This window comes from Cherax quadricarinatus, chromosome 4 (genome assembly GCF_038502225.1).
Source record: "Cherax quadricarinatus isolate ZL_2023a chromosome 4, ASM3850222v1, whole genome shotgun sequence".
Taxonomy (NCBI): Eukaryota; Metazoa; Arthropoda; class Malacostraca; order Decapoda; family Parastacidae; genus Cherax; species Cherax quadricarinatus.
The window spans coordinates 49,452,630-49,479,896 of record NC_091295.1 but is presented as its reverse complement, the minus strand read 5'-3'; the positions used below and the strand labels follow the sequence as shown (position 1 = coordinate 49,479,896).

Genomic DNA, 27,267 nt, shown 5'->3' with positions numbered 1-27,267 from the left:
GAGTAGTAGGTAAATTTGGGGTGCCAGGGGTAAATGAAAATGGGGAGCCTTTAATTGAGCTATGTGTAGAAAGAGGTTTGGTAATAAGTACTACATATTTTATGAAGAAGAGGATAAATAAATATACAAGGTATGATATAGCATGTAATGAAAGTAGTTTGTTAGATTAAGTATTGGTGGATAAAAGGTTGATGGGTAGGCTCCAGGATGTACACGTTTATAGAGGGGCAACTGATATATCGGATCATTATCTAGTTGTAGCTACAGTTAGAGTAAGAGGTAGATGGCAAAAGAGGAAAATGGCAACAAGTAAGAGGGAGGTGAAACTGTATAAACTAACGGAGGAGGAAGTTCGGGTGAGATATAAGCAACTATTGGCAGAAAGGTGGGCTGGTACAAGTATGAGTAGTGGGAGGGTTGAAGAGGGTTGGAATAGTTTTAAAAATGCAGTATTAGAATGTGGGGCAGAAGTTTGTGGTTATAGGAGGGTGGGTGCAGGAGGAAAGAGGAGTGATTGGTGGAATGATGAAGCAAATGGTGTGATAAAAGAGAAAAAGATAGCTTATGAGAGGTTTTTTCAAAGCAGAAGTGTTATAAGAAGAGTAGAGTATACTGAGAGTAAAAGAAAGGTGAAGAGAGTGGTGAGAGAGTGCAAAAGGAGTGCGGATGATAGAGTGGGAGACGCTCTGTCAAGAAATTTTAATGAAAATAAAAAAAAAAATTTGGAGTGAGTTAAACAAGTTAAGAAAGCCTAGGGAATGAATGGATTTGTCAGTTAAAAACAGAGTAGGGAAGTTAGTAGATGGGGAGATGGAGGTACTGGGTAGATTGCGAGAATATTTTGAGGAACTTTTAAATGTTGACAAAGAAAGGGAGGCGGTAATTTTATGCACTGGCCAGGGAGGTATATCATCCTTTAGGAGTGAAGAAGAGCAGGATGTGAGTGTGGGGGAGTTGCGTGAGGCATTACATAGAATGAAAGGGGGTAAAGCAGCTGGAACTGACAGGATCATGACAGAAATGTTAAAAGCAGGGGGGGTACATAGTGTTGGAGTGGTTGCTGTTTTTGTTTAATAAATGTATGAGAGAGGGGAAGGTACCTAGGGATTGGCAGTGAGCGTGCATAGTCCCTTTATATAAAGGGAACGGGGACAAAAGAGATTGTAAAAATTATAGAAGAATAAGTTTACTGAGTATACCAGGAAAAGTGTATGGTAGCGTTATTATTGAAAGAATTAGAGATAAGACAGAATGTAGAATTGCGGATGAGCAAGAAGGTTTTAGAGTGGGTAGGGGATGTGTAGATCAAGTGTTTACATTGAAGCATATATGTGAACAGTATTTAGATAAAGGTAGGGAAGTTTTTATTGCCTCGGTGGGAGACGGCCGACTTGTTGAAAAAAAAAAAAAAAAAATATGATAGAGTGCATAGGGGAGCAATGTGGCAGATGTTGCAAGTATATGGAATAGGTGGTAAGTTTCTAAATGCTGTAAAGAGTTTCTATGAAGATAATGAGGCTCAGGTTAGGGTGTGTAGAAGAGGGAGACTACTTCCTGGTAAAAGTAGGTCTTAGACAGGGATGTGTAATGTCACCATAGTTGTTTAATATATTTATAGATGGGGTTGTAAAAGAAGTAAATGCTAGGGTATTCAGGAGAGGGGTGGGATTAAATTATGGGGAATCAAATACAAAATGGGAAGTGACAGTTACTTTTTGCTGATGATACTGTGCTTGTTTTCAGATATTTGGGACTTGACGTGTCAGCAGATGGATTTATGAAGGATGAGGTTAATCATAGAATTGATGAAGGAAAAACGGTGAGTGGTGCATTGAGGTATATGTGGAGACAAAAAATGTTATCTATGGAGGCAAAGAAGGGAATGTATGAAAGTATAGTAGAACCAATACTCTTATATGGGTGTGAAGCTTGGGTTGTAAATGTTGCAGCGTGGAGGTGGGTGGAGGCAGTGGAGATGTCCTGTCTAAGGGCAATGTGTGGTGTAAATATTATGCAGAAAATTTGGTGTGTGAAAATTAGAAGATGTGGAGTTAATAAAAGTATTAGTCAGAGGGCTGAAGAGGGGTTGTTGTTGTGGGCAAGGGGCTTGAACTTCCAGCAAGCTTGCGTGAGCATGTTAGATAGGAGTGAATGGAGACGAATGGTATTTGGGACCTGACAAGCTGTTGGAGTGTGAGAAGGGTAATATTTAGTGAAGGGATTCAGAGAAACCGGTACCATACTCCTTCCTTCCAATGTAAATTAATATACTAGTAAATATCATAACTTACTCATAGACTTTAGAGACAGAGATAACAGGCTCTGGGGGTGCAGGGTCTTGGCTGGGTGGTGGTGTGGTTGCGGGCGCAGGAACTTTTATAGTTGAAACTTCTGATAAGGGCTCTTGTGTGTTAAGTAGCTGGACCAATTGCGATGACGGTATTTCCCCACTCTGTCCCAAACTAGACAAGTCTAAACCAGGCTGCAAGAAAAAGAAAATGAACTGTAACAAGGAAAAATTAAGCATAACATGAATTAGGTTTATGTTATACTTAAAACCTGTCTTTGATGCCATAAATACTATATAGGCAACATAATTTTTTTCCCTAATACTTCCTTATTCTATTGCCTCATTTAATTATATGATGGTAACTTTCTTGTAAGCATTTTCACCAAGTTACCAAGTGTAAACATATCAGCTTAAATGGTGTATATATGAAAATTGGTGAATATTTGTAATATATGATTTCTTTTTAAATACATAATTTTGTTTGTAAATGACATGTCAAAATACGTACAGGTACATGAAGCGTAAAACCATCGGAGAAGCCTTGATGGTCAAAGTTGGCTTCAAGCAGTGTGGTAGGAGTAGCATCGCTGGCAGCAACAGCTGAGGTAGAATGACTAGTAACAACCCGACCATCATCATCACTCTCTACAAGGCCACCTGCAAGACCAGTGCTCGATGCACCCACTGCTTCTCCTGCTAGATTAGTTTCTCCTGTGGAAGGAGTCAGCGATTGTTTAATATTACAAAAGTACATATTAACAACATTAATATAATGTGCCATATATTCAATATGTCTGTCCATGCTCTAAACCAAATTAACTATGGAGAATTTACAAGTGACATTACAAGGGGAATGTCGGAAAAATTGGTGTTGAAGCTTATGCCAGTGAAGCTGTTTACAGCATATATTGGGAGGAAGGAGTATGGAAGAAGTGAATGTGTTCAGATATCTGGGAACAGACTTGTCAGCAGATGAGTTTATGAAGGATAAGGTAAACCATACAAATGATGAAGGAAAAAGGGTGGGTGGTGCTTTGAGATATCTGTGGAGACAAAGAACATTATCCATAGAGTCAAAGAAGGGAATGTATGAGAGTATAGTTGTACCAGCACTCTTATGGGTGTGAACCATGGGTTGTAAATGCTGCAGTAAGGAGGCTGGAGGCAGTGGAGATGTCATTTCTTAGTGCAATGTGTGGTGTAAATATTATGCAAGAGAATTCGTAGTGTGGAAATTAGGAGGAGGTGTGGAGTAGCTAAAAGTATTATTCAGAGGGCTGGGGAGGGGTTGTTGAGGTGGTTTGGGCATTTGAAGAGGATCCAGAAAAATAGGATGACTTGGAGGGTGTATAAATCTATAGTGGAGGGGTTGGCATCATCCTAGAAAAGGATGGATGGTGGGGTGAAAGAGGCTTTGAGTGCAAGGGGCTTGGACATACAGCAGGCATGTGTGAGTATGTTAGATAGGAATGAATGGAGATGAATGTTTTTTGAGACTTGATGAGCTGTTGGAGTGTGAGCAGGGTAATATTTTGTGAAGATATTCAGGGAAATCGGTTAGCCGAACTTGAGTCCTGGTGGTAGGAAGTACAATGCTTGCACTTTAAAGGAGGGGTTTGAGACATTGGCTGTTTGGAGTGACATCTGAACTGTTGTATCTGGGCGCATCTGCAAAGACAGTGATTGTGTGTGAATGATGGTGAGTGTTGAATGATGGTGAAAGCGTTTCTTTTTTTTCTGGGTCACCCTGCCTCAGTGGGAAATGGGTGACATGTTAAAAAAAAAAATGAAAACATGAACCACTTCAACAGCCCCTCCTCAGCCCTCTGGATAATACTTTTAGTAACCCCACACCTCCTCTTAATCTTCAAGCTACAAATTCTCTGCATATTTACAGCACACATTGCCCTCAGACAACATCTAATCTGCCTCCAGCCTCCTTCCTGCAACATTCATAACTCATGCTTTACACCCGTATAAGAATTTTAGTACCACTATATACTCATACATTCCCCTTTTTGCCTCAATGGATAATGTTTTTTGTCTCCACAGCTGCCTCAATCCACCACCCACCTTTTTCCCTTCATCAATTCTATAGTTTGCCTTGTCTTTTATACACCCATCTGCAAACAAATCCACTCCAAAATATCTGAACAAATTCACTTCCTCCATACTACCTCCTACCAATCTGATATCTCATACATACATACATACATATACACACATGATCAAGCCATCTATTTTAAGTAGTCAATTTAATTTCCTATTTTTTTTTTTTTTTTTCAACAAGTCGGCCGTCTCCCACCGAGGCAGGGTGACCCAAAAAAAGAAAGAAAATCCCCAAAAAGAAAATACTTTCATCATCATTCAACACTTTCACCACACTCGCACATTATCACTGTTTTTGCAGAGGTGCTCAGAATACAACAGTCTAGAAGCATACACATATAAAGATACACAACATATCCCTCCAAACTGCCAATATCCCAAACCCCTCCTTTAAAGTGCAGGCATTGTACTTCCCATTTCCAGGACTCAAGTCCGACTATATGAAAATAACCGGTTTCCCTGAATCCCTTCACTAAATATTACCCTGATCACACTCCAACAGATCGTCAGGTCCCAAGTACCATTCGTCTCCATTCACTCCTATCTAACACGCTCACGCACGCTTGCTGGAAGTCCAAGCCCCTTGCCCACAAAACCTCCTTTACCCCCTCTCTCCAACCCTTTCGAGGACGACCCCTACCCCGCCTTCCTTCCCCTATAGATTTATATGCTTTCCATGTCATTCTACTTTGATCCATTCTCTCTAAATGACCAAACCACCTCAACAACCCCTCTTCTGCCATCTGACTAATACTTTTATTAACTCCACACCTTCTCCTAATTTCCACACTCCGAATTTTCTGCATAATATTTACACCACACATTGCCCTTAAACAGGACATCTCCACTGCCTCCAACCGTCTCCTCGCTGCTGCATTTACCACCCAAGCTTCACACCCATATAAGAGTGTTGGTACTACTATGCTTTCATACATTCCCTTCTTTGCCTCCATAGATAACGTTTTTTGACTCCACATATACCTCAACGCACCACTCACCTTTTTTCCCTCATCAATTCTATGATTAACCTCATCCTTCATAAATCCATCTGCCGACACGTCAACTCCCAAGTATCTGAAAACATTCACTTCTTCCATACTCCTCCTCCCCAATTTGATATCCAATTTTTCTTTATCTAAATCATTTGACACCCTCATCACCTTACTCTTTTCTATGTTCACTTTCAACTTTCTACCTTTACACACATTCCCAAACTCATCCACTAACCTTTGCAATTTTTCTTTAGAATCTCCCATAAGCACAGTATCATCAGCAAAAAGTAACTGTGTCAATTCCCATTTTGAATTTGATTCCCCAAAATTTAATCCCACCCCTCTCCTGAACACCCTAGCATTTACTTCCTTTACAACCCCATCTATAAATATATTAAACAACCATGGTGACATTACACATCCCTGTCTAAGACCTACTTTTACCGGGAAGTAGTCTCCCACTCTTCTACACACCCTAACCTGAGCCTCACTATCCTCATAAAAACTCTTTACAGCATTTAATAACTTACCACCTATTCCATATACTTGCAACATCTGCCACATTGCTCCTCTATCCACTCTATCATATGCCTTTTCTAAATCCATAAATGCAATAAAAACTTCCCTACCTTTATCTAAATACTGTTCACATATATGCTTCAATGTAAACACTTGATCTACACATCCCCTACCCACTCTGAAACCTCCTTGCTCATCCGCAATCCTACATTCTGTCTTACCTCTAATTCTTTCAATTATAACCCTACCGTACACTTTTCCTGGTATACTCAGTAAGCTTATTCCTCTATAATTTTTACAGTCTCTTTTGTCCCCTCTCCCTTTATATAAAGGGACTATACATGCTCTCCGCCAATCCCTAGGTACCTTCCCCTCTTTCATACATTTATTAAACAAAAGTACCAACCACTCCAACACTATATCCCCCCCTGCTTTTAACATTTCTGTCATGATCCCATCAGTTCCAGCTGCTTTACCCCCTTTCATTTTACGTAATGCCTCACGTACCTCCCCCACACTTACATTCTGCTCTTCTTCACTCCTAAAAGATGGTATACCTCCCTGACCAGTGCATGAAATTACTGCCTCTGTTTCTTCCTTAACATTTAAAAGTTCCTCAAAATATTCTCGCCATCTACCCAATACCTCCATCTCCCCATCTGCTAACTCCCCTATTCTGTTTTTAACTGACAAATCCATATTTTCCCTAGGCTTTCTTAACTTGTTTAACTCACTCCAAAATTTTTTCTTATTTTCATTAAAATTTCTTGACAGTACCTCTCCCACTCTATCATCTGCTCTCCTTTTGCACTCTCTCACCACTCTCTTTACCTTTCTTTTACTCTCCATATACTCTGCTCTTCTTATAACACTTCTGCTTTGTAAAAACCTCTCATAAGCTACCTTTTTCTCTTTTATCACACCCTTTACTTCATCATTCCACCAATCACTCCTCTTTCCTCCTGCTCCCACCCTCCTATAACCACAAACTTCTGCCCCACATTCTAATACTGCATTTTTAAAACTCATCCAACCCTCTTCAACCCCCCCACTACTCATCTTTGCACTAGCCCACCTTTCTGCCAATAGTCGCTTATATCTCACCCGAACTTCCTCCTCCCTTAGTTTATACACTTTCACCTCCCTCTTACTTGTTGTTGCCACCTTCCTCTTTTCCCATCTACCTCTTACTCTAACTGTAGCTACAACTAAATAATGATCCGATATATCAGTTGCCCCTCTATAAACATGTACATCCTGGAGCCTACCCATCAACCTTTTATCCACCAATACATAATCTAATAAACTACTTTCATTACGTGCTACATCATACCTTGTATATTTATTTATCCTCTTTTTCATAAAATATGTATTACTTATTACCAAATTTCTTTCTACACATAGCTCAATTAAAGGCTCCCCATTTACATTTACCCCTGGCACCCCAAATTTACCTACTACTCCCTCCATAACATTTTTACCCACTTTAGCATTGAAATCCCCAACCACCATTACTCTCACACTTGATTCAAAACTCCCCACGCATTCACTCAACATTTCCCAAAATCTCTCTCTCTCCTCTACACTTCTCTCTTCTCCAGGTGCATACATGCTTATTATAACCCACTTTTCACATCCAATCCTTATTTTACTCCACATAATCCTTGAATTAATACATTTATAGTCCCTCTTTTCCTGCCATAGCTTATCCTTCAACATTATTGCTACTCCTTCTTTAGCTCTAACTCTATTTGAAACCCCTGACCTAATCCCGTTTATTCCTCTCCACTGAAACTCTCCCACCCCCTTCAGCTTTGTTTCACTTAAAGCCAGGACATCCAGCTTCTTCTCATTCATAACATCCACAATCATCTCTTTCTTATCATCTGCACAACATCCACACACATTCAGACTTCCCACTTTGACAATTTTCTTCTTATTATTCTTTTTAGTAATCTTTACAGGAAAAGGGGTTACTAGCCCATTGTTCCCGGCATTTTAGTTGACTTTTACAACACGCATGGCTTACGGAGGAAAGATTCTTATTCCACTTCCCCATGGATATAAAAGGAAAATTAATAAGACGAAGAACTATTAAGATAAAATCAAAGAAAACTCAGATGAGTGTGTATAAATAAATGTGTACATGTATGTGTAGTGTGACCTAAGTGTAAGTAGAAGTAGCAAGACATGCCTGTAATCTTGCATATTTATGAGACAGACAAAAGACATCAGCAATCCTACCATCATGTAAAACAATCACAGGCTTTCGTTTTACACTCACCTGGCAGGACGGTAGTACCTCCCTGGGTGGTTGCTGTCTACCAACCTACTACCTATGTGTATATATTTATTTCTTACTTTTCTCTCTTCTTCACTCTAAGGCACTTCTGGAAAGATGGCAACTGGGTGAATGTTGGTGAATATATTTTCTTCTTTGGGTCAACCTGCCTTGCTAGGAGACAGCTGCTGATTTAAAAAAAAAAACAATGCTCCATTTAACTAATTTTAATACTGAACCAATCAACACTTACCAGAATTCACTTGATCAGAGGGATTAGTGATGACAGCTCCTCTGCTGCCTTCAAGTTGGAGACTGGTTTGTAAAACAGTGGAGGCATATTTGTTTTGAGAATTTCCACCAATCATTGAGGATGACAGATTTACCATTTCCAATCCTCCTGGATCTCCAATGGAACTAAAATCTTGAGTATGACCCAGTATTGCCTGACGTGATGAAATGGAGGTAGAATATGTGGATGCACCAGACTGGCTCATGATGCTGGGTTGAGACTGTATGACTGAGGTAACATTGACCGATTCCTCCCGAGCAGGTCCTTGTATCACAGATGGTTGGTGGACGGTCAATACATTATTACCTGAAGAATGTGGGAGTGTAAGGACAGTTGTTCCACCACCATCCTGGGATACTTGGTTAGATACAGATGAGCCAGATCCCTGATCAGATGAATTTGGGAGCAAGATAGAGGAGCCACTAGCACCTTGTAAGACAGAAGTGCTACTAGTTCCATGAAATACAGATGAAGCACTAGTAACAAGACTTGAAGCTGAATGTGGAAGAAGAATGGATGATCCAGTTGAACCATGGCCTCCTGAAGAGTGAGGAATAAGTATTGAGGACCCATTCAGGTGTGTGGTGATGGTAGTAGGCTGTGTTCCTAAAATGACAGCTTCTCCAGATGCTAAACTATGCTCAACCCCTGTCTGAAGGTCAGCTAGGGTTAGACCACTCTCATCAACACCCTGTGCAAATGCTGCTGGAAGGACCTGTAAAAAATAACATGGAATTAAACAAAATTAACTAGTTTAATAATTATATTTTGTCAATGCCTACATATTAGCAATTAACCTACCCACAGAAATAAGTTAGGTATGTTGCAATTCAGGCAATTATTTGAACTGCACTTCTCAAAAGATAGCATTTGAATGTTCGACAAATTAATAAAAATAGAGTAGTCCCTTAAGTTACGAAGGGCTGAAATTATGATAATTTTTAGACGAATTTAATTTCGAGTTACAATGAAAAATTGGAGACATGATATGTGTGTACGATATTACAACTGTGGAGGGTTGCATCCTGGGGAAACAAAATTAACTTAAGTTGCCCAAAATGCTCTGTCTATATATAAAGGCTTCCTATGATATCAGCTAGATTTGTAATAGCTGTATAATGTACTTTTTTTTTTTTTCAACAAACCGGCTGTATCCCACCAAGGCAGGATGCCCCAAAAGAAAAACGAAAGTTTCTCTTTTTAAATTTAGTAATTTATACAGTAGAAGGGGTTACTAGGCCCTTGCTCCCGGCATTTTAGTTGCCTCTTACAACACGCATGGCTTATGGAGGAAGAATTATGTTCCACTTCGCCATGGAGATAAGAGGAAATACGTAAACAAGAACAAGAACTAGAAAGAAAATAGAAGAAAACCCAGAGGGGTGTGTATATATATGCTTGTACATGTATGTGTAGTGTGACCTAAGTGTAAGAAGAAGTAGCAAGATGTACCTGAAATCTTGCATGTTTAAGAGACAGAAAAAAGACACCAGCAATCCTACCATCATGTAAAACAATTACAGGATTCCGTTTTACACTCACTTGGCAGGACGGTAGTACCTCCCTGGGCGGTGTGTACTTTATTATTATTATTATTATTATTACTGTAATTATTATTATTATGGTCAGTGTGTGTGGGGAGGCCTCAGCCAACCAGCAATGTGGTAGTTTGCCTCTTGGGCAGCATTTGAGCCAATAGGAACATCAGTTCTTGTGTGGGTGGGCCCTAGCCAACCAGCGATGCGGCAGCTTGCCTCTTGGACATTATCCAAGCCAATAGGAGTAGGGATCTATGAGAAGCCAATCAGCAATGGGGTTGAATGTCTCTATGGTAGACTCTTAGCCAACAGCAGAGTTTGTACTCTAGTACAATGTAGAAGAATGTTTACTTTTCAGTTTAAAGTTATCATGTGTTATTTCCACATCTACTCTGCATTATTTACATTTCATAACTTTGTTTGGATTACCAAGTCATCATGGCCCCTAAAAGGCTCAGTATATAAGTAATTTGTCCAACATTTGAGCAAGAAATTGTGCATGAGTACGTGAGCATGGCTTCTCACAAACGATTATTTTTACTATTTTTTTTTTTCAACAAGTCGGCCGTCTCCCACCGAGGCAGGGTGACCCAAAAAACAAAGAAAATCCTCAAAAAGAAAATACTTTCATCATTCAACTCTTTCACCACACTCACACATTATCACTGTTTTTGCAGAGGTGCTCAGAATACTACAACAGTTTAGAAGCATACACATATAAAGATACACAACATATCCCTCCAAACTGCCAATATCCCAAACCCCTCCTTTAAAGTGCAGGCATTGTACTTCACATTTCCAGGACTCAAGTCCGACTATATGAAAATAACCGGTTTCCCTGAATCCCTTCACTAAATATTACCCTGCTCACACTCCAACAGATCGTCAGGTCCCAAGTACCATTCGTCTCCATTCACTCCTATCTAACACGCTCACGCACGCTTGCTGGAAGTCCAAGCCCCTTGCCCACAAAACCTCCTTTACCCCCTCTCTCCAACCCTTTCGAGGACGACCCCTACCCCGCCTTCCTTCCCCTATAGATTTATATGCTTTCCATGTCATTCTACTTTGATCCATTCTCTCTAAATGACCAAACCACCTCAACAACCCCTCTTCTGCCCTCTGACTAATACTTTTATTAACTCCAAACCTTTTCCTAATTTCCACACTCCGAATTTTCTGCATAATATTTACACCACACATTGCCCTTAAACAGGACATCTCCACTGCCTCCAACCGTCTCCTCGCTGCTGCATTTACCACCCAAGCTTCACACCCATATAAGAGTGTTGGTACTACTATACTTTCATACATTCCCTTCTTTGCCTCCATAGATAGCGTTTTTTGACTCCACATATACCTCAAAGCACCACTCGCCTTTTTTCCCTCATCAATTCTATGATTAACCTCATCCTTCATAAATCCATCCGCCGACACGTCAACTCTCAAGTATCAAGCAAAAAGAAATAATAAAGAATATTAAAGTGACTGACAAATCTAAGCAAGTGAAAAAGGCACAGAAATTATCACAGAGATGGAAAGACTGTTGTAACTGTGGATAAAAGAGAAGCAGATGAAGTGAGATAGTGCCTGCAAGTTATATATGACAGTGTGCAAGGTACAGTAAAAGTTGCAAAGCTCTCTCTTACAAGAGAATGCATAAGAATTTACAATTACCTGGAGAAGTATTAACAAACAGAAAATTCATGGGTATAAAATAAGACACATAGCAGGCATGTGTGAGTGTGTTAGTGTTAGACAGGAGTGAATGGAGATGAATGATTTTTGGGACTCAATGAACTGCTGCAGTGTAAGCAGGGTAATATTTTGTGAAGGGGTTCAGGAAAACCAGTTTGCCATACTAGAATCCTGGAGAAGGGAGGTACAATGTCTGTACTTTAAAGGAGGGGTTTGGGATATTTGCTATTTCGAGTATCATCTCAACTGTCTTATCCATATGCCTCTGCAAAGACAGTGATTATCTGTGAATGATGGTGAAAGCGTTTCTTTTTTTTTTGGGGGGGAGCGGGTCACCCTACCTCAGTGGGAGACAGCCAGTGTTAAAGAAAAAATAAATATAAAGACCGGAAAGCCCAGGTAAAAATAAAAAAAAAACAGAGGATGCAAAAATGTTTACCACAAGAGCAATGTGATGAGAAATTTTTTTGTAACAGATCTCTAAGTGGCACTAATATGTGCATATACAGACAGAGAAGAGACCTATCTAACTGAACAAATTCAGATACAATCACTGCATGTTTTCTTTAATTTAAAAATAATGTGGACTAAAGCACTAGCCTGAACAAAGACATACCTGAGCAGCAGTTAGATCTTCTTGTTGCACCTGCTGCTGATGCTGTGTTTGCTGCTGAAGATCACCTGAGAGTGGAAAATCCCCCTCCTGGAAGACACTAGCCATACCACTCAGATCAGGGACTATGACCTCTGTATCAGTCAGGGTTGCTGACGTGGTCTGCTGACCATAGAGACTAGTGGTAAGGAGTGCTTGCTGGTTGTCCCCTTGCAAGTTAGATCCAGCAGCCCTAACTGCTTCCATAGCCAGTTCATGTTTGTGGGTTTTCATGTGCTTTTTACAGTTTGTATTTGTTTTGAAAGTTTTCTGGCAATAGGGACACATATAAGGACGGTCCTGGAAACAGGATGAGAATTATTAACTATATTACATAAAAACCTTAAAACTATGACTTTTGACTCTCACGTAGGTGTACCAGAGTGTATTCAACTACAGATGTGTTCATGTTTACCTAAACAATTTTATCTTCCATGCAAATCCCACTTAATAATATTGCTATATAAACTATGTATTATATACAGCTACCTAAACCCACCCCATTTCTTCATTTAGCATCCATATACAGTGGACCCCCGCATAACGATTACCTCCGAATGCGACCAATTATGTAAGTGTATTTATGTAAGTGCGTTTGTACATGTATGTTTGGGGGTCTGAAATGGACTAATCTACTTCACAATATTTCTTATGGGAACAAATTCGGTCAGTACTGGCACCTGAACATACTTCTGGAGTGAAAAAATATCGTTAACCGGGGGTCCACTGTATTTTAATAATTTTCATGACTGATTTATTTTAAATTCAAATCCCATCTTAAGGCGTCTTACATTTTAAACTGCTCTAACAATTTTGTATCTGAAGCATTTATATCGGCTTTAACCATTATCTTAATTTCACATCTACAACTTTTAAGTACTGTATTCCAAAAAAGTTAAGCTGAAAAAAATCATTAAGAAAAACAAGACTACAGGTTGATCAAAAAATGATGTGGTATGTATCCATGAAAGCATTAAGTATGCTTAACATAATAACTGTTCATAATAATACACAGTACTGTCAACATAAACGATTATGCTTTAAATGGATTAAAATGTTATGGCTTTACGTTGCTTCCATCCAGATAATGAACATTCAGACCCATATAAACAGTATACAGTGGACCCCAGGTTAACGATATTTTTTCATTCCAGAAGTATGTTCAGGTGCCAGTACTGACCGAATTTGCTCCCATAAGGAATATTGTGAAGTAGATTAGTCCATTTCAGACCCCCAAACATACACGTACAAACGCACTTACATAAATACACTTACATAATTGGTCGCATTGGGAGGTGATCGTTAAGCGGGGTCCACTGTATACTACTTCTTAATCTAGCTTTAAACCTTGATCTTTTGCATGTGTAGTCTCCCTAAGCCAACAGCTGAATTATAAGTAATTCCTTTTACCAATATTTTCTATACTAGAAATAGTATGGACACTAGAGATATAAAACACATTCTCATTTTATAAAGTTTTCCTCTTATGAATTACCGTAGAGTTAACAGCATTTATAAGAAAGCTTACCGATGAGTGGGTTGTTCGATGTCTTCTCAGGCTACCACTAGTAGCAAAAAGGCCGTTGCATATGAGACACTTATGAGTTCTTTGTCCAGTGTGTGTTTTGAAATGCGACTTCAGAACACTTACATTGTTAAATTGCCTAAAGAAAAAGTAAATATTAGATGAGATAATATTCTACTCTAAAGTGATAAGAATTTCAAATTCTAACTACTACAATTCCAACAAGCTTATAATTATCAGCTACTGCTCAATAAAATGTGTGGATTCACTGAACTGAATTATTCTGAAAGCATCTGGATTATATACATCTCAGTCACCAACTGTCCTCTGAAGCTTCCTGCTGAGGGAAAAAAAAAAAAAAAAAAAAACCGGTCCCGGTTACACATTTTTTTTTATTAGCACATCGGCCGTCTGCCACCAAGGCAGAGTGCCCCAAAAAAGAAAAACTTTCATCATCATTCACTCCACCACTGTCTTGCCAGAGGCACACTTACACTACAGTTATAAAACTGCAACACTGACACCCCTCCTTCAGAGTCCAAACACTGCATTTCCCATCTCCAGGACTCAAGTCCGGCCTGCCGGTTTCCCTGAATCCCTTCATAAATGTTACCTTGCTCACGCTCCAACAGCAAGTAAAGTCCTAAAAACCATTTGTCTCCATTCGCTCCTAACACACTCGTGCATGCTTGCTGGAAGTCCAAGCCCCTCGCACACAAAACCTCCTTTACCCCCTCCCGCCAACCTTTCCTAGGCCTACCCCTACCCCGCCTTCCCTCCACTACAGATTTATACATTCTCGAAGTCATTCTATTTTGTTCCATCCTCTCTACATGTCCAAACCACCTCACGAACCCCTCCTCAGCCCTCTGGATAATAGTTTTGGTAATCCCGCACCTCCTCCTAATTTCCAAACTATGAATTCTCTGCATTATATTCACACCACTCATTGCCTTCAGATGTGACATCTCCATTGCCTCCAGCCTTCTCCTTGTTGCAACATTCACCACCCACGTTTCACACCCATATAAGAGCATTGGTATAACTATACTCTTATACATACCCCTCTTTGCTTCCATGGACAAAGTTCTTTGTCTCCACAGATTTCCTTCATGTTTTAAAGAATCTTTTCTTTATTCACTTCTTCCCTTTCTTTTTCAAAAATGCTGGCTGACTTCCCATCTTTCCCGCCCTCTCTATGTGACTCTGTATCCTCTCATTGAGTGTAAGATATATATGAAGTACAGTATGTTATAATGTAAGCTTGTCAAAAGAAAAAAATTAAATTAAAAAGAATGAGTAAACTTAGGAGATTAAGCTGAAAAAAATAAAAGTGGGTGTTTAATTTAATTCAATAATATTTAATAGCACTCTGAAAAGCATGCAAGTAACTTGTATATAAAGAAAAAAGTACCAAAGCATAAAAAAAATCTCAAAGCAATCTTAACTTGATTATACCATATTTGCAACTGTCCTTTACTTGAGTTTTACTTTCTTCTCACATTTCATGAAATTTAAATAAAACACTGTTATACATGCATGAACAAGAGAGAGACTAGTATATAGTCTATACACAAATAGTGACCTTATCTAAACTTACTTATTACAGTTTTCACACTTAAATGGCCTCTCTCCAGTGTGTGTTCTCTCATGCTGCTTTAAATGAGAAGACTTTTTAAAAGCTGCCAGGCAGTAATGGCACTTATGAGGTCTGTCAGGTGGTATCTCACCCGTCTCACTTGGATAGATTTGGCTGTGTCTAGAAAGCTGCTTAACAGGTCCTGTGGAAAGAAAAGATTAACAGCTCTATAAAAAAAAATTACTTATTTACTAGGTACACTGTCACATTCTCATGTGATGAATGCTACTTACCTTTCTCGACTTAGCCCTGACACAAATTTCAATGAAACCAGGAAAATGTGTTTTCATTAGAATGACAAATTAATCAGACAGGACCAACAAAGGAGGAAAAACAAAAATATGAGAATATAAAAAAAATGCAAAAGAGCTAAATGAGGAAAGTAATAAAGACAATAATAGCATATTTTTCTACAGAATAACATGACAAAACACAATCATAAAATGGCTTATAAAAATAACTATCAGAATACATACAGAAACAAACCATAATCTAATACAAAAACTAAAATCAAAGATAAAATGTATAAATTTTTACACACAAACAAAGTTGGGGAAATCTCAAAAAGAAAACAGCAAAGGGACATTATACACAGAAAAAACATTATATAGAGTACACCTAAAAGCAAATATGAGAAACATTCTAGATAAGGAAGTATAAAAAAGTTACTCATTGTGAAGGGACAACATAGGAAGGAAATGAAAGGAAACAGAAATGCAATATTGGTGAAACATTAAACTTTTTTTTTTTTTTTTAACAAGTCGGCTGTCTCCCACCAAGGCAGGGTGACCAAAAAAGAAAGAAAATCCCCAAGAAGAAAATACTTTCATCATCATTCAACACTTTCACCTCATTCACACATAATCACTGTTTTTGCAGAGGTGCTCAGAACACAACAGTTTAGAAGCATATACATATAAAGATACACAACATATCCCTCCAAACTGCTAATATCCCGAAACCCCTCCTTTACAGTGCAGGCATTGTACTTCCCATTTCCAGGACTCAAGTCTGGCTATATAAAAATAACCGGTTTCCCTGAATCCCTTCACTAAATATTACCCTACTCACACTCCAACAGATAGTCAGGTCCCAAATACCATTCGTCTCCATTCACTCCTACTGAACACGCTCATGTACGCCTGATGGAAGTCCAAGCCCCTCGCCCACAAAACCACCCTTACCCCTTCCTTCCAACCTTTTCAAGGACGACCCCTACCCCACCTTCCTTCCCCTACAGATTTAAATGCTCTCCATGTCATTCTACTTTGATCCATCCTCTCTAAATGACCAAACCACCTCAACAACCCCTCTTCAGCCCTCTGACTAATACTTTTATTAACTCTACACCTTCTCCTAATTTCCACACTCCAAATTTTCTGCATAATATTTACACCACACATTGCCTTTAGACAGGACATCTAGAGTGTTGGTACTACTATACTTTCATACATTCCCTTCTTTGCCTCCATAGATAATTCTTCTTTCTTTAGATGTTTGCCGGTACTTCCGGCCCGGGTCTTCTCCAGCTGGTGACCCGGCGGTGTCCCCCGGGGCGGGGGTGTCGTTCGTCTTCTTCATTCTTCTATCTTCTCTCTTGGGCCCTCCGGTTGGAGGGTAACTTCTTCTTCTATCTTGCATGGACTCCCCAAGTGGGGAGTGTCTTCTTGCTTGGGATCTTCGATGTCACAATTGGGCAGAGGCAGAAAACAGGGTCGATTGGAGCCACACCCCAGCTTTAGCAGGCAGCAAAGTGCTGGGGGAACTTGTCTTGACGGTGGTGCTAGAAGCGGGAATCCTCTTCAACGAGCTGAGCAAACCTGTTCCTCAGTGCTACAGGGTCGATTCCACCATTGTTGAAGGCAGAGAAGATCTGCTTGGCAAATTCTTGTATGTGAGGATTCCCAGTGTCTTTGTTATCCTGCCCACGTTCTGGAATTTGTATTGGGTTCTTCTTCTGGTTGTGTGTGCAGTGTCCACCACTCTTGCCCGTGGTTTCTTGTTGCCGTGGGGGATTGACAGCGGCCTGGGGAGCTGCAGCTCTTGGTTCTTGAGTTTTGGGATTCTTGGCCTTGACTCCTTGGTGTGGTGTAACAGTGGTAGCGGTGTGGGGAGTTGCAGCCCTTGCTTCTTGTGTTTTAGCTTTCTTGGATGGCGGTTGAGTTGTTCGAGGCAAGGCCTCGGCTTGGACAGTTGTGGTGGTGGTGGAGGCAGGAGGTGGTGGACTTTCATTGGTGGAATTCACCGCCGTATCAGGAGTCTCAGCCTGGTCAATCTCCATGTCAGGTGGAGGTTGTGACAGTGGTGGCACAGCAGTTAAGCTGGCAATATTTGCAGTGGTTTGTAGGATCTCAGTGGAAGGTGGAGATGCAGGGAATGTGAGTTCAGGCATGTTGTTGAGTTTGAATACTTCGTTGATGGTGGTGTTGAATGAGCCAGGCTCAGCTGCATTCTGCACATGAGCATACATGATGCAACATAGGATCTTGGTGGGATCGGCAGCAGGTGCTGTGAGGAAGGTAGTAGGAGCAGCTTGCGTGGCTTGTAGGATCTTGGTAGTGTCTGCTTGAATCTTGGCAATAGCAGAATATGTGAATGCTTGTGGTTTTGGCTTCTGTTGTAGCTGTTGTTTCTTGAGTATGTCCCTTCTGACAGGGCACCTGGCAGCAAGAGTATGATGGTCATCCTTGCAGTTCAAGCATTGCGGTGGGGAAGCAGTAGTGCAATTCTTGAAGTCGTGGCCCTCAAGGCCACAGGTGGAGCAGTACTTCTTGTCTTTGTCAGGGCAGTTTTTGGTGATATGCTGGTATGAGTAACAGTTATAGCACTGTGGGATTTGTTGGTATTTCTCTGCTTCAATGAAGGCTGGGTTGATATGGAAGTAGTGTATAGCCAGGCCCTCAGCGAGGGCTCTGGCTGCCATGTTGACGTCACTGAAGGTGACCTTCAGCATGGAGGAGGCATTGGGTATCTTGGTAAGAAATTCCACCTTGGCCCAGGAATTATGTGCTTCAATGGACAACTTGATCTCTTCAGTAGTTTGTGTAGTGATGAGTCTGTCGAGTCTCCTGAGGAACACAGTTCTTCTGGCCCTCAGTGCTGGGGAATTCAAAACAGAGAATCCATGATCTTGTAGCGTGGAGACAGCAGTAGTGGTGAGTAGTTTCTCGGCTTCGGTGTCGTCATTACAGATGACGATGAAGGCTTCTTTGAGTGACAGAATCACATTGCACTTAACATGCAGTCTGCCACTAACGACAGATGCAAGTGCTAGCTTAGTTGAGTCGTTGATTGTTCCACTCGCTGGCTGAATCTTTACTCTATTAGATAATGTTTTTTGTCGCCACATATACCTCAATGCACCAATCACCTTTTTTCCCTCATCAATTCTATGATTAACCTCATCCTTCATAAATCCATTGGCTGACACGTCAACTCCCAAGTATCTGAAAACATTCACTTCTTCCATGCTACTCCTCCCCAATTTGATATCCAATTTTTCTTTATCTAAATCATTTGATACCCTCATCACCTTACTCTTTTCTATGCTCACTTTCAACTTTCTACTTTTACATATACTCCCAAACTCATCCACTAACCTTTGCAATTTTTCTTTAGAAACTCCCATAAGCACAGTATCATCAGCAAAAAGCAACTATGTCAATTCCCATTTTATATTTGATTCCTCATAATTTAATCCCACCTCTCTCCCGAACACCCTAGCATTTACTTCTTTTACAACCCCATCTATAAATATATGAAACAACCATGGTGACATTACACATCCCTGTCTAAGACCTACTTTTACCGGGAAGTAGTCTCCCTCTCTTCTACACACCCTCAGCATTTAGTAACTTACCACCTATTCCATATACTTGCAACATCTGCCACATTGCTCCCCTATCCACTCTCATATGCCTTTTCTAAATCCATAAATGTAATAAAAACTTCCCTACCTTTATCTAAATACTGTTCACAAATACAGTGGACCCCCGCATAACGATCACCTCCGAATGCGACCAATTATGTAAGTGTATTTATGTAAGTGCGTTTGTACATGTATGTTTGGGGGTCTGAAATGGACTAATCTACTTCACAATATTCCTTATGGGAACAAATTCGGTCAGTACTGGCACCTGAACATACTTCTGGAGTGAAAAAATATCGTTAACCGGGGGTCCACTGTATATGCTTCAATGTAAATACTTGATCTACACATCACCTACCCACTCTGAAACCTCCTTGCTCATCCACAATCCTACATTCTGTCTTACCTCTAATTCTTTCAATCATAACCCTACCATACACTTTTCCTGGTATACTCAGTAAACTTTTTCCTCTATAATTTTTACAATCTCTTTTGTCCCCCTTCCCTTTATATAAAGGGACTATACATGCTCCCTGCCAATCCCTAGGTTCCTTCCCCTCTTTCATACATTTATTAAACAAAAATACCAACCACTCCAACACTCTATCCCCCCCCCCCCCGCTTTTAACATTTCTGTCATGATCCCGTCAGTTCCAGCTGCTTTACCCCCTTTCATTCTACGTAATGCCTCACACACTTCCCCACACTCACATCCTGTTCTTCTTTACTCCTAAAAGATGGTATACCTCCCTGGCCAGTGCATGAAATTACCGCTTCCCTTTCTTCGTCGACATTTAAAAGTTCCTCAAAATATTCTCGCCACCTACTCAAAACGTCCATCTCCCTATCTACTAACTCCCCTACTCTGTTTTTAACTGACAAATCCATTCGTTCTCTAGACTTTCTTAACTTGTTTAACTCACTCCAAAATTTTTTCTTATTTTCATTAAAATTTCTTGACAGTGCCTCTCCCACTGCATCATCTGCACTCCTTTTGCACTCTCTCACCACTCTCTTTACCTTTCTTTTACTCTCCATATACAGTGGACCCCCGCATAACGTTGGCATCGCATAGTGTAAAATCCGCATAGCGATACATTTTATCGCTAAAATTTTGCCTCGCATAGTGCTAAAAAATTCACTCAACGCGATTCGTCCGAGACACGTCCATGCGGCCTGAGCCAGCCTCACTTGTTCTGCCAGTGGCATTGTTTACAAGCCAGCCTCCGCGGTAACATTCAAGCATACAATCGGAACATTTCGTATTATTACAGCCTTTTTATAGTGATTTCACCTGAAAAATAAGTGACCATGGGCCCCAAGAAAGCTTCTAGTGCCAACCCTACAGGAATAAGGGTGAGAATTACTATGGAGGTGAAGAAAGAGATCATTGCTAAGTATGAAAGTGGAGTGCGTGTCTCTGAGCTGGCCAGGTTGTATGGTAAACCCCAATCAACCATCGCTTCTATTGTGTCCAAGAGAACGGCAATCAAGGAAGCTGTTCTTGCCAAGGGTTTAACTGTGCTTTCGAAACAGAGATCGCAAGTGATAGAAGATGTTGAGAGACTGTTATTGGTGTGGATAAACGAAAAACAGATAGCAGGCGATAGCATCTCTCAAGCGATCATAAATGAAAAGGCTAGGAAGTTGCACGAGGATTTAATTAGAAAAATGCCTGCAACTAGTGGTGATGCTAGTGAATTTAAGGCCAGCAAAGGTTGGTTTGAGAGATTTAAGAGGTGTAGTAGCATACATAGTGTGATAAGGCATGGTGAGGCTGCCAGTTCAGACCAAAAAGCAGCTGAAAAATATGTGCATGAATTCAAGGAGTACATAGACAGTGAAGGACTGAAACCTGAACAATTGTTTAATTGTGACAAAACAGGCCTGTTTTGGAAGAAAATGCCAAGCAGGACCTACATTACTCAGGAGGAAAAGGCACTCCCAGGACATAAACCTATGAAAGACAGGCTTACTCTTCTCATGTGTGCCAATGCTAGAGGTGATTGCAAAGTGAAGCCTTTATTAGTGTATCACTCTGAAACTCCCAGAGCGTTCAGGCAAAAGAATATCCTCAAGGCTAATTTGTGTGTGCTGTGGAGGGCAAACAATAAGGCATGGGTCACTAGGGACTTTTTCTATGACTGGTTACACCAAGCATTTGCCCCCAATGTGAAAAATTACCTAACTGAAAAGAAATTAGACCTTAAGTGCCTCCTGGTGTTAGACAATGTCCCTGGTCATCCTACAGACTTGGCAGAGCGACTTTATGGGGACATGAGCTTCATTAAGGTGAAGTTTTTGCCTCCTAATACCACTCCTCTCCTGCAGCCCATGGACCAGCAGGTTATTGCAAACTTCAAAAAACTGTACACAAAAGCTCTGTTTGAAAGGTGCTTTGTAGTGACCTCAGAAACTCAATTGACTCTAAGAGAGTTTTGGAGAGAGCACTTTAATATCCTCAATTGTGTAAACCTTATAGGTAAGGCTTGGGAGGGAGTAACTAAGAGGACCTTGAACTCTGCTTGGAAGAAACTGTGGCCAGAATGTATAGACCAAAGGTATTCTGAGGAATTTGAGGCTAACCCTGAGAATCCTATGCCAGTTGAGGAATCAATTGTGGCATTGGGGAAGTCCTTGGGGTTGGAGGTTAGTGGGGAGGATGTGGAAGAGTTGGTGGAGGAGGACAATGAAGAACTAACCACTAATGAGCTGCTAGATCAACTTCAACAGCAAGAGGCCACACCTGAGGAAATTGCTTCGGAGGAAGGGAGAGAGAAATTGAAGAAGTTGCCTACTTCAAAGATTAAGGAAATCTGTGCAGTGGCTTGAAGTGCAAACCTTCATGGATGAAAATCACCCTCAGACAGCTATTACAAGCCATGCTGGTGACTATTACACTGACACTGTTGTGAAACACTTTAGGAAAGTCAAAAAGGAACGAGAGGTACAGGCCACTATGGACAGATATGTTGTGCGACAGAAGTCCAGTGACTCTGAAGCTGGCCCTAGTGGCATTAAAAGAAGAAGGGAAGCAACCCTGGAAAAGGACTTGACACCTCAAGTCCTAATGGAAGGGGATTCCCCTTCTAAACACTAAAACCATCCAGTCTCCCCTCCTCCCATCCCATCAATCATCACCATATCTTCAATAAAGGTAAGTGTCATGTAACTGTGCATGTTTTCTTAAGTTTGTGTGTATTAAAATTAATATTTCATGTGGTAAAATTTTTTTGTTCATACTTTTGGGTGTCTTGCACGGATTAATTTGATTTCCATTATTTCTTATGGGGAAAATTAATTCGCATAACATTGAGCTCTCAGGAACGGATTAATAGTGTTCTGCGGGGGTCCACTGTACTCTACTCTTCTTATAACACTTCTGCTTTGCAAAAACCTCTCATAAGCTAACTTTTTCTCTTTTATCACACCCTTTACTTCATCATTCCACCAATCACTCCTCTTTCCTCCTGCACCCACCCTCCTATAACCACAAATTTCTGCCCCACATTCTAATACTGCATTTTTAAAACTATTCCAACCCTCTTCAACCCCCCCACTACTCATACTTGCACCAGCCCACTTTTCTGCCAATAATTGCTTATATCTCACCTGAACTTCCTCCTCCCTTAGTTTATACACTTTCACCTCACTCTTGCTTGTTGTTGCCATTTTCCTCTTTTCTCATCTACCTCTTACTCTAACTGTAGCTACAACTAAATAATGATCCGATATATCAGTTGCCCCTCTATAAACGTGTACATCCTGGAGCCTACCCATCAACCTTTTATCCACCAATACATAATCTAACAAACTACTTTGATTACGTGCTATATCATACCTTGTATATTTATCTTCTTCTTCATAAAATATGTATTATTACCAAACCTCTTTCTACACACAGCTAAATTAAAGGCTCACCATTTTCATTTACCCCTGGCACCCCAAATTTACCTACTACTCCCTCCACAACATTTTTGCCCACTTTAGCATTGAAATCCCCAACCACCATTACTCTCACACTTGGTTCAAAACTCCCCATGCATTCACTCAACATTTCCCAAAATCTCTCTTTCTACTCTACACTTCTCTCTTCTCCAGGTGCATATATGCTTATTATAACCCACTTTTCATATCCAACCTTTATTTTACTCCACATAATCCTTGAATTTATATATTTATAGTCCCTCTTTTCCTGCCATAACTTATCCTTCAACATTATTGCTACTCCTTCTTTAGCTCTAACTCTATTTGAAACCCCTGACCTAATCCCATTTATTCCTCTCCACTGAAACTCTCCCACCCCCTTCAGCTTTGTTTCACTTAAAGCCAGGACATCCAGCTTCTTCTCATTCATAACATCCACAATCATCTCTGTCTTATCAATTGCACAACATCCACGCACATTCAGACTTCCCACTTTGACAATTTTCTTCTTCTTATTCTTTTTAGTAATTATTACAGGAAAAGGGGTTACTAGCCCATTGTTCCCATCATTTTAGTTGACTTTTACAACACACATGGCTTACAGAGGAAAGATTCTTATTCCACTTCCCCATGGATATAAAAGGAAAAGTAATAAGACCATGAACTATTAAGATAAAATAAAAGAAAACTCAGATGAGCGTGTATAAATAAACATGTACATGTATGTGTAGTGTGACCTAAGTGTAAGTAGAAGTAGCAAGACGTACCTGTAATCTTGCATATTTATGAGAAAGACAAAAGACACCAGCAATCCTACCATCAAGTAAAACAATTACAGGCTTTCGTTTCACACTCACTTGGCAGGACAGTTGTACCCCCCTGGGTGGTTGCTGTATATTTATACTGTGTATAAATATACACAACATATCCCTCCAAATTGCCAATATCCCAAACCCCTCCTTTAAAGTGCGGGCATTGCACTTCCTATTTCCAGGACTCAAGTCCGGCTATATAAAAATCCAAAACAGAAAGCAACAGAAAGACAGAAAATAAACAAAAAACATATGAAGTAACTGTAAATTTATATAACCCCTTATTAACAACACAAGAGAGAGAAAAGAATTTGCCTAGATATATGCCTAATTTACATATTAAAAACATAAAAACATTGCTTCCAAATACTCTTTGTATACATGAATAATGAGACTAACCTTCAGTAGTAATAAGGATAGGCTCTTGAAGAGGGATGTCTGGCAGAGGTATGGACTTTTTCCGCATAGATTGACGATGAGAAGAGTGCAAGTGAGACAACATATGTGCCTTTCGATGTGATACTGTGCGGAAAACTTTCTGGCACCGTGAGCATGAATAGGGCTTCTGACCAGTGTGTACCCTGTTAAAAAATATGAATCAAATTCAGCATAAATACTAACATCTATTGTGAGAAACATTCATCAAACACAAAAATTGTATGGCATTACAGTGTACATATCCAAAATGACAAAGTGGGTAGGAGTCATCCTAGGAAAGGTTGGGGAGGGGGGTAAAGAAGATTTTGTGTGCAAGAAGCTTGGACATCCAGAAGATACATGTGAATGTGCTAGTTAGGGGTGATAGCAAATGTTTTTGGGACCTTGTGAGCTGTTAGTGTGTGAACAAGGTAACATTTGTGAAGGGAATCAGTAAAACCAGTTAGCTGGACTTGAGTCCTAGAGGTGGAAGGTGCAGTGCCTGCATTCTGAAAGAGGGGTGGGAATATTTGCAGTCTGGAGGGGCATCTGAGTTGTAGTATCAGTGCACCTCTGGAAAGACAGTGATAAGAGTGAATGATGGTGAAAGAGTTTTATCTTTTTCTGGGTCACCCTACCTTGGTGGGGGACTAATTTCTTATTGTAGCAGAAATCTAAACTATAACAACAAAAAACTATGCTGCAAGTTCAGAGGCAAACCTTTCAAGAAATACCAATATAATCAGAATGATTTGGTGATGTTTAAATGCGAGTAAAAAGTTTTTTATAGTGCAGAGCTGATTTTTCAATTGTTCACAATGTTTTCACTGACTGCCTTGGAGTTGAATTTCAGAGTGTTCTCAAGAAGAATTTTTTTTTTTTTTAACAAGTCGGCCAACTTCCACCGAGGCAGGGTGACCCAAAACGAAAGAACATCCCCAAAAAGAAAATACTTTCATCATTCAACACTTTCACCTCACTCACACATAATCAATGTTTTTGCAGAGGTGCTCAGAACACAACAGTTTAGAAGCATATACATATAAAGATACACAACATATCCCTCTAAACTGCTAATATCCTGAACCCCTCCTTTAGAGTGCAGGCATTGTACTTCCCATTTCCAGGACTCAAGTCTGGCTATACAAAAATAACCAGTTTCCCTGAATTTTTTTTTTTTTCAACAAGTTGGTCGTCTCCCACCGAGGCAGGGTGACCCAAAAAAAAAAGAAAGAAAATCCCCAAAAAGAAAATACTTTCATCATCATTCAACACTTTCACCACACTCACACATTATCACTGCTTTTGCAGAGGTGCCCAGAATACAACAGTTTAGAAGCATATACGTATAAAGATACACAACATATCCCTCCAAACTGCCAATATCCCAAACCACTCCTTTAAAGTGCAGGCATTGTACTTCCCATTTCCAGGACTCAAGTCCGACTATATGAAAATAACCGGTTTCCGTGAATCCCTTCACTAAATATAACCCTGCTCACACTCCAACAGATCGTCAGGTCCCAAGTATCATTCGTCTCCATTCACTCCTATCTAACACGCTCATGCACGCTTGCTGGAAGTCCAAGCCCCTCGCCCACAAAACCTCCTTTACCCCCTCTTTCCAACCCTTTCGAGGACGACCCCTACCCCTCTTTCCTTCCCCTATAGATTTATATGCTTTCCATGTCATTCTACTTTGATCCATTCTCTCTAAATGACCAAACCACCTCAACAACCCCTCTTCTGCCCTCTGACTAATGCTTTTATTAACTCCACACCTTCTCCTAATTTCCACACTCCGAATTTTCTGCATAATATTTACACCACACATTGCCCTTAGACAGGACATCTCCACTGCCTCCAACCGTCTCCTCGCTGCTGCATTTACCACCCAAGCTTCACATCCATATAAGAGTGTTGGTACTACTATACTTTCATACATTCCCTTCTTTGCCTCCATAGATAACGTTTTTTGACTCCACATATACCTCAACGCACCACTCACCTTTTTTCCCTCATCAATTCTATGATTAACCTCATCCTTCATAAATCCATCCGCCGACACGTCAACTCCCAAGTATCTGAAAACATTCACTTCTTCCATACTCCTCCTCCCCAATTTGATATCCAATTTTTCTTTATCTAAATCATTTGATACCCTCATAACCTTACTCTTTTCTATGTTCACTTTCAACTTTCTACCTTTACACACATTCTCAAACTCATCCACTAACCTTTGCAATTTTTCTTTAGAATCCTCCATAAGCACAGTATCATCAGCAAAAAGTAACTGTGTCAATTCCCATTTTGAATTTGATTCCCCATAATTTAATCCTACTCCTCTCCCGAACACCCTAGCATTTACTTCTTTTACAACCCCATCTATAAATATATTAAACAACCATGGTGACATTACACATCCCTGTCTAAGACCTACTTTTACCGGGAAGTATTCTCCCTCTCTTCTACACACCCTAACCTGAGCCTCACTATCCTCATAAAAGCTCTTTACAGCATTTAGTAACTTACCACCTATTCCATAAACTTGCAACATCTGCCACATTGCTTCCCTATCCACTCTATCATATGCCTTTTCTAAATCCATAAATGCAATAAAAACTTCCCTACCTTTATCTAAATACTGTTCACATATATGCTTCAATATAAACACTTGATCTACACATCCCCTACCCACTCTGAAACCT

At 40.2% G+C, this 27,267-nt stretch overlaps 1 protein-coding gene across 1 annotated transcript in view; it reads right to left on the bottom strand.

Moving 5' to 3' along the window:
• LOC128684535 (zinc finger protein 236) overlaps positions 1-27,267 on the bottom strand; it is a 164,861-nt gene that overhangs the window by 33,986 nt on the left and 103,608 nt on the right. Inside the window, exons 19-25 of the mRNA XM_053770781.2 lie at positions 24,542-24,723; positions 15,497-15,677; positions 13,900-14,035; positions 12,336-12,671; positions 8,445-9,198; positions 2,799-3,001; positions 2,292-2,482 (exon numbers count right to left, since the gene is read on the bottom strand). Coding sequence (XP_053626756.1) covers positions 2,292-2,482; positions 2,799-3,001; positions 8,445-9,198; positions 12,336-12,671; positions 13,900-14,035; positions 15,497-15,677; positions 24,542-24,723 — 1,983 coding nt within the window. The remainder of the gene's footprint in view (positions 1-2,291; positions 2,483-2,798; positions 3,002-8,444; positions 9,199-12,335; positions 12,672-13,899; positions 14,036-15,496; positions 15,678-24,541; positions 24,724-27,267) is intronic.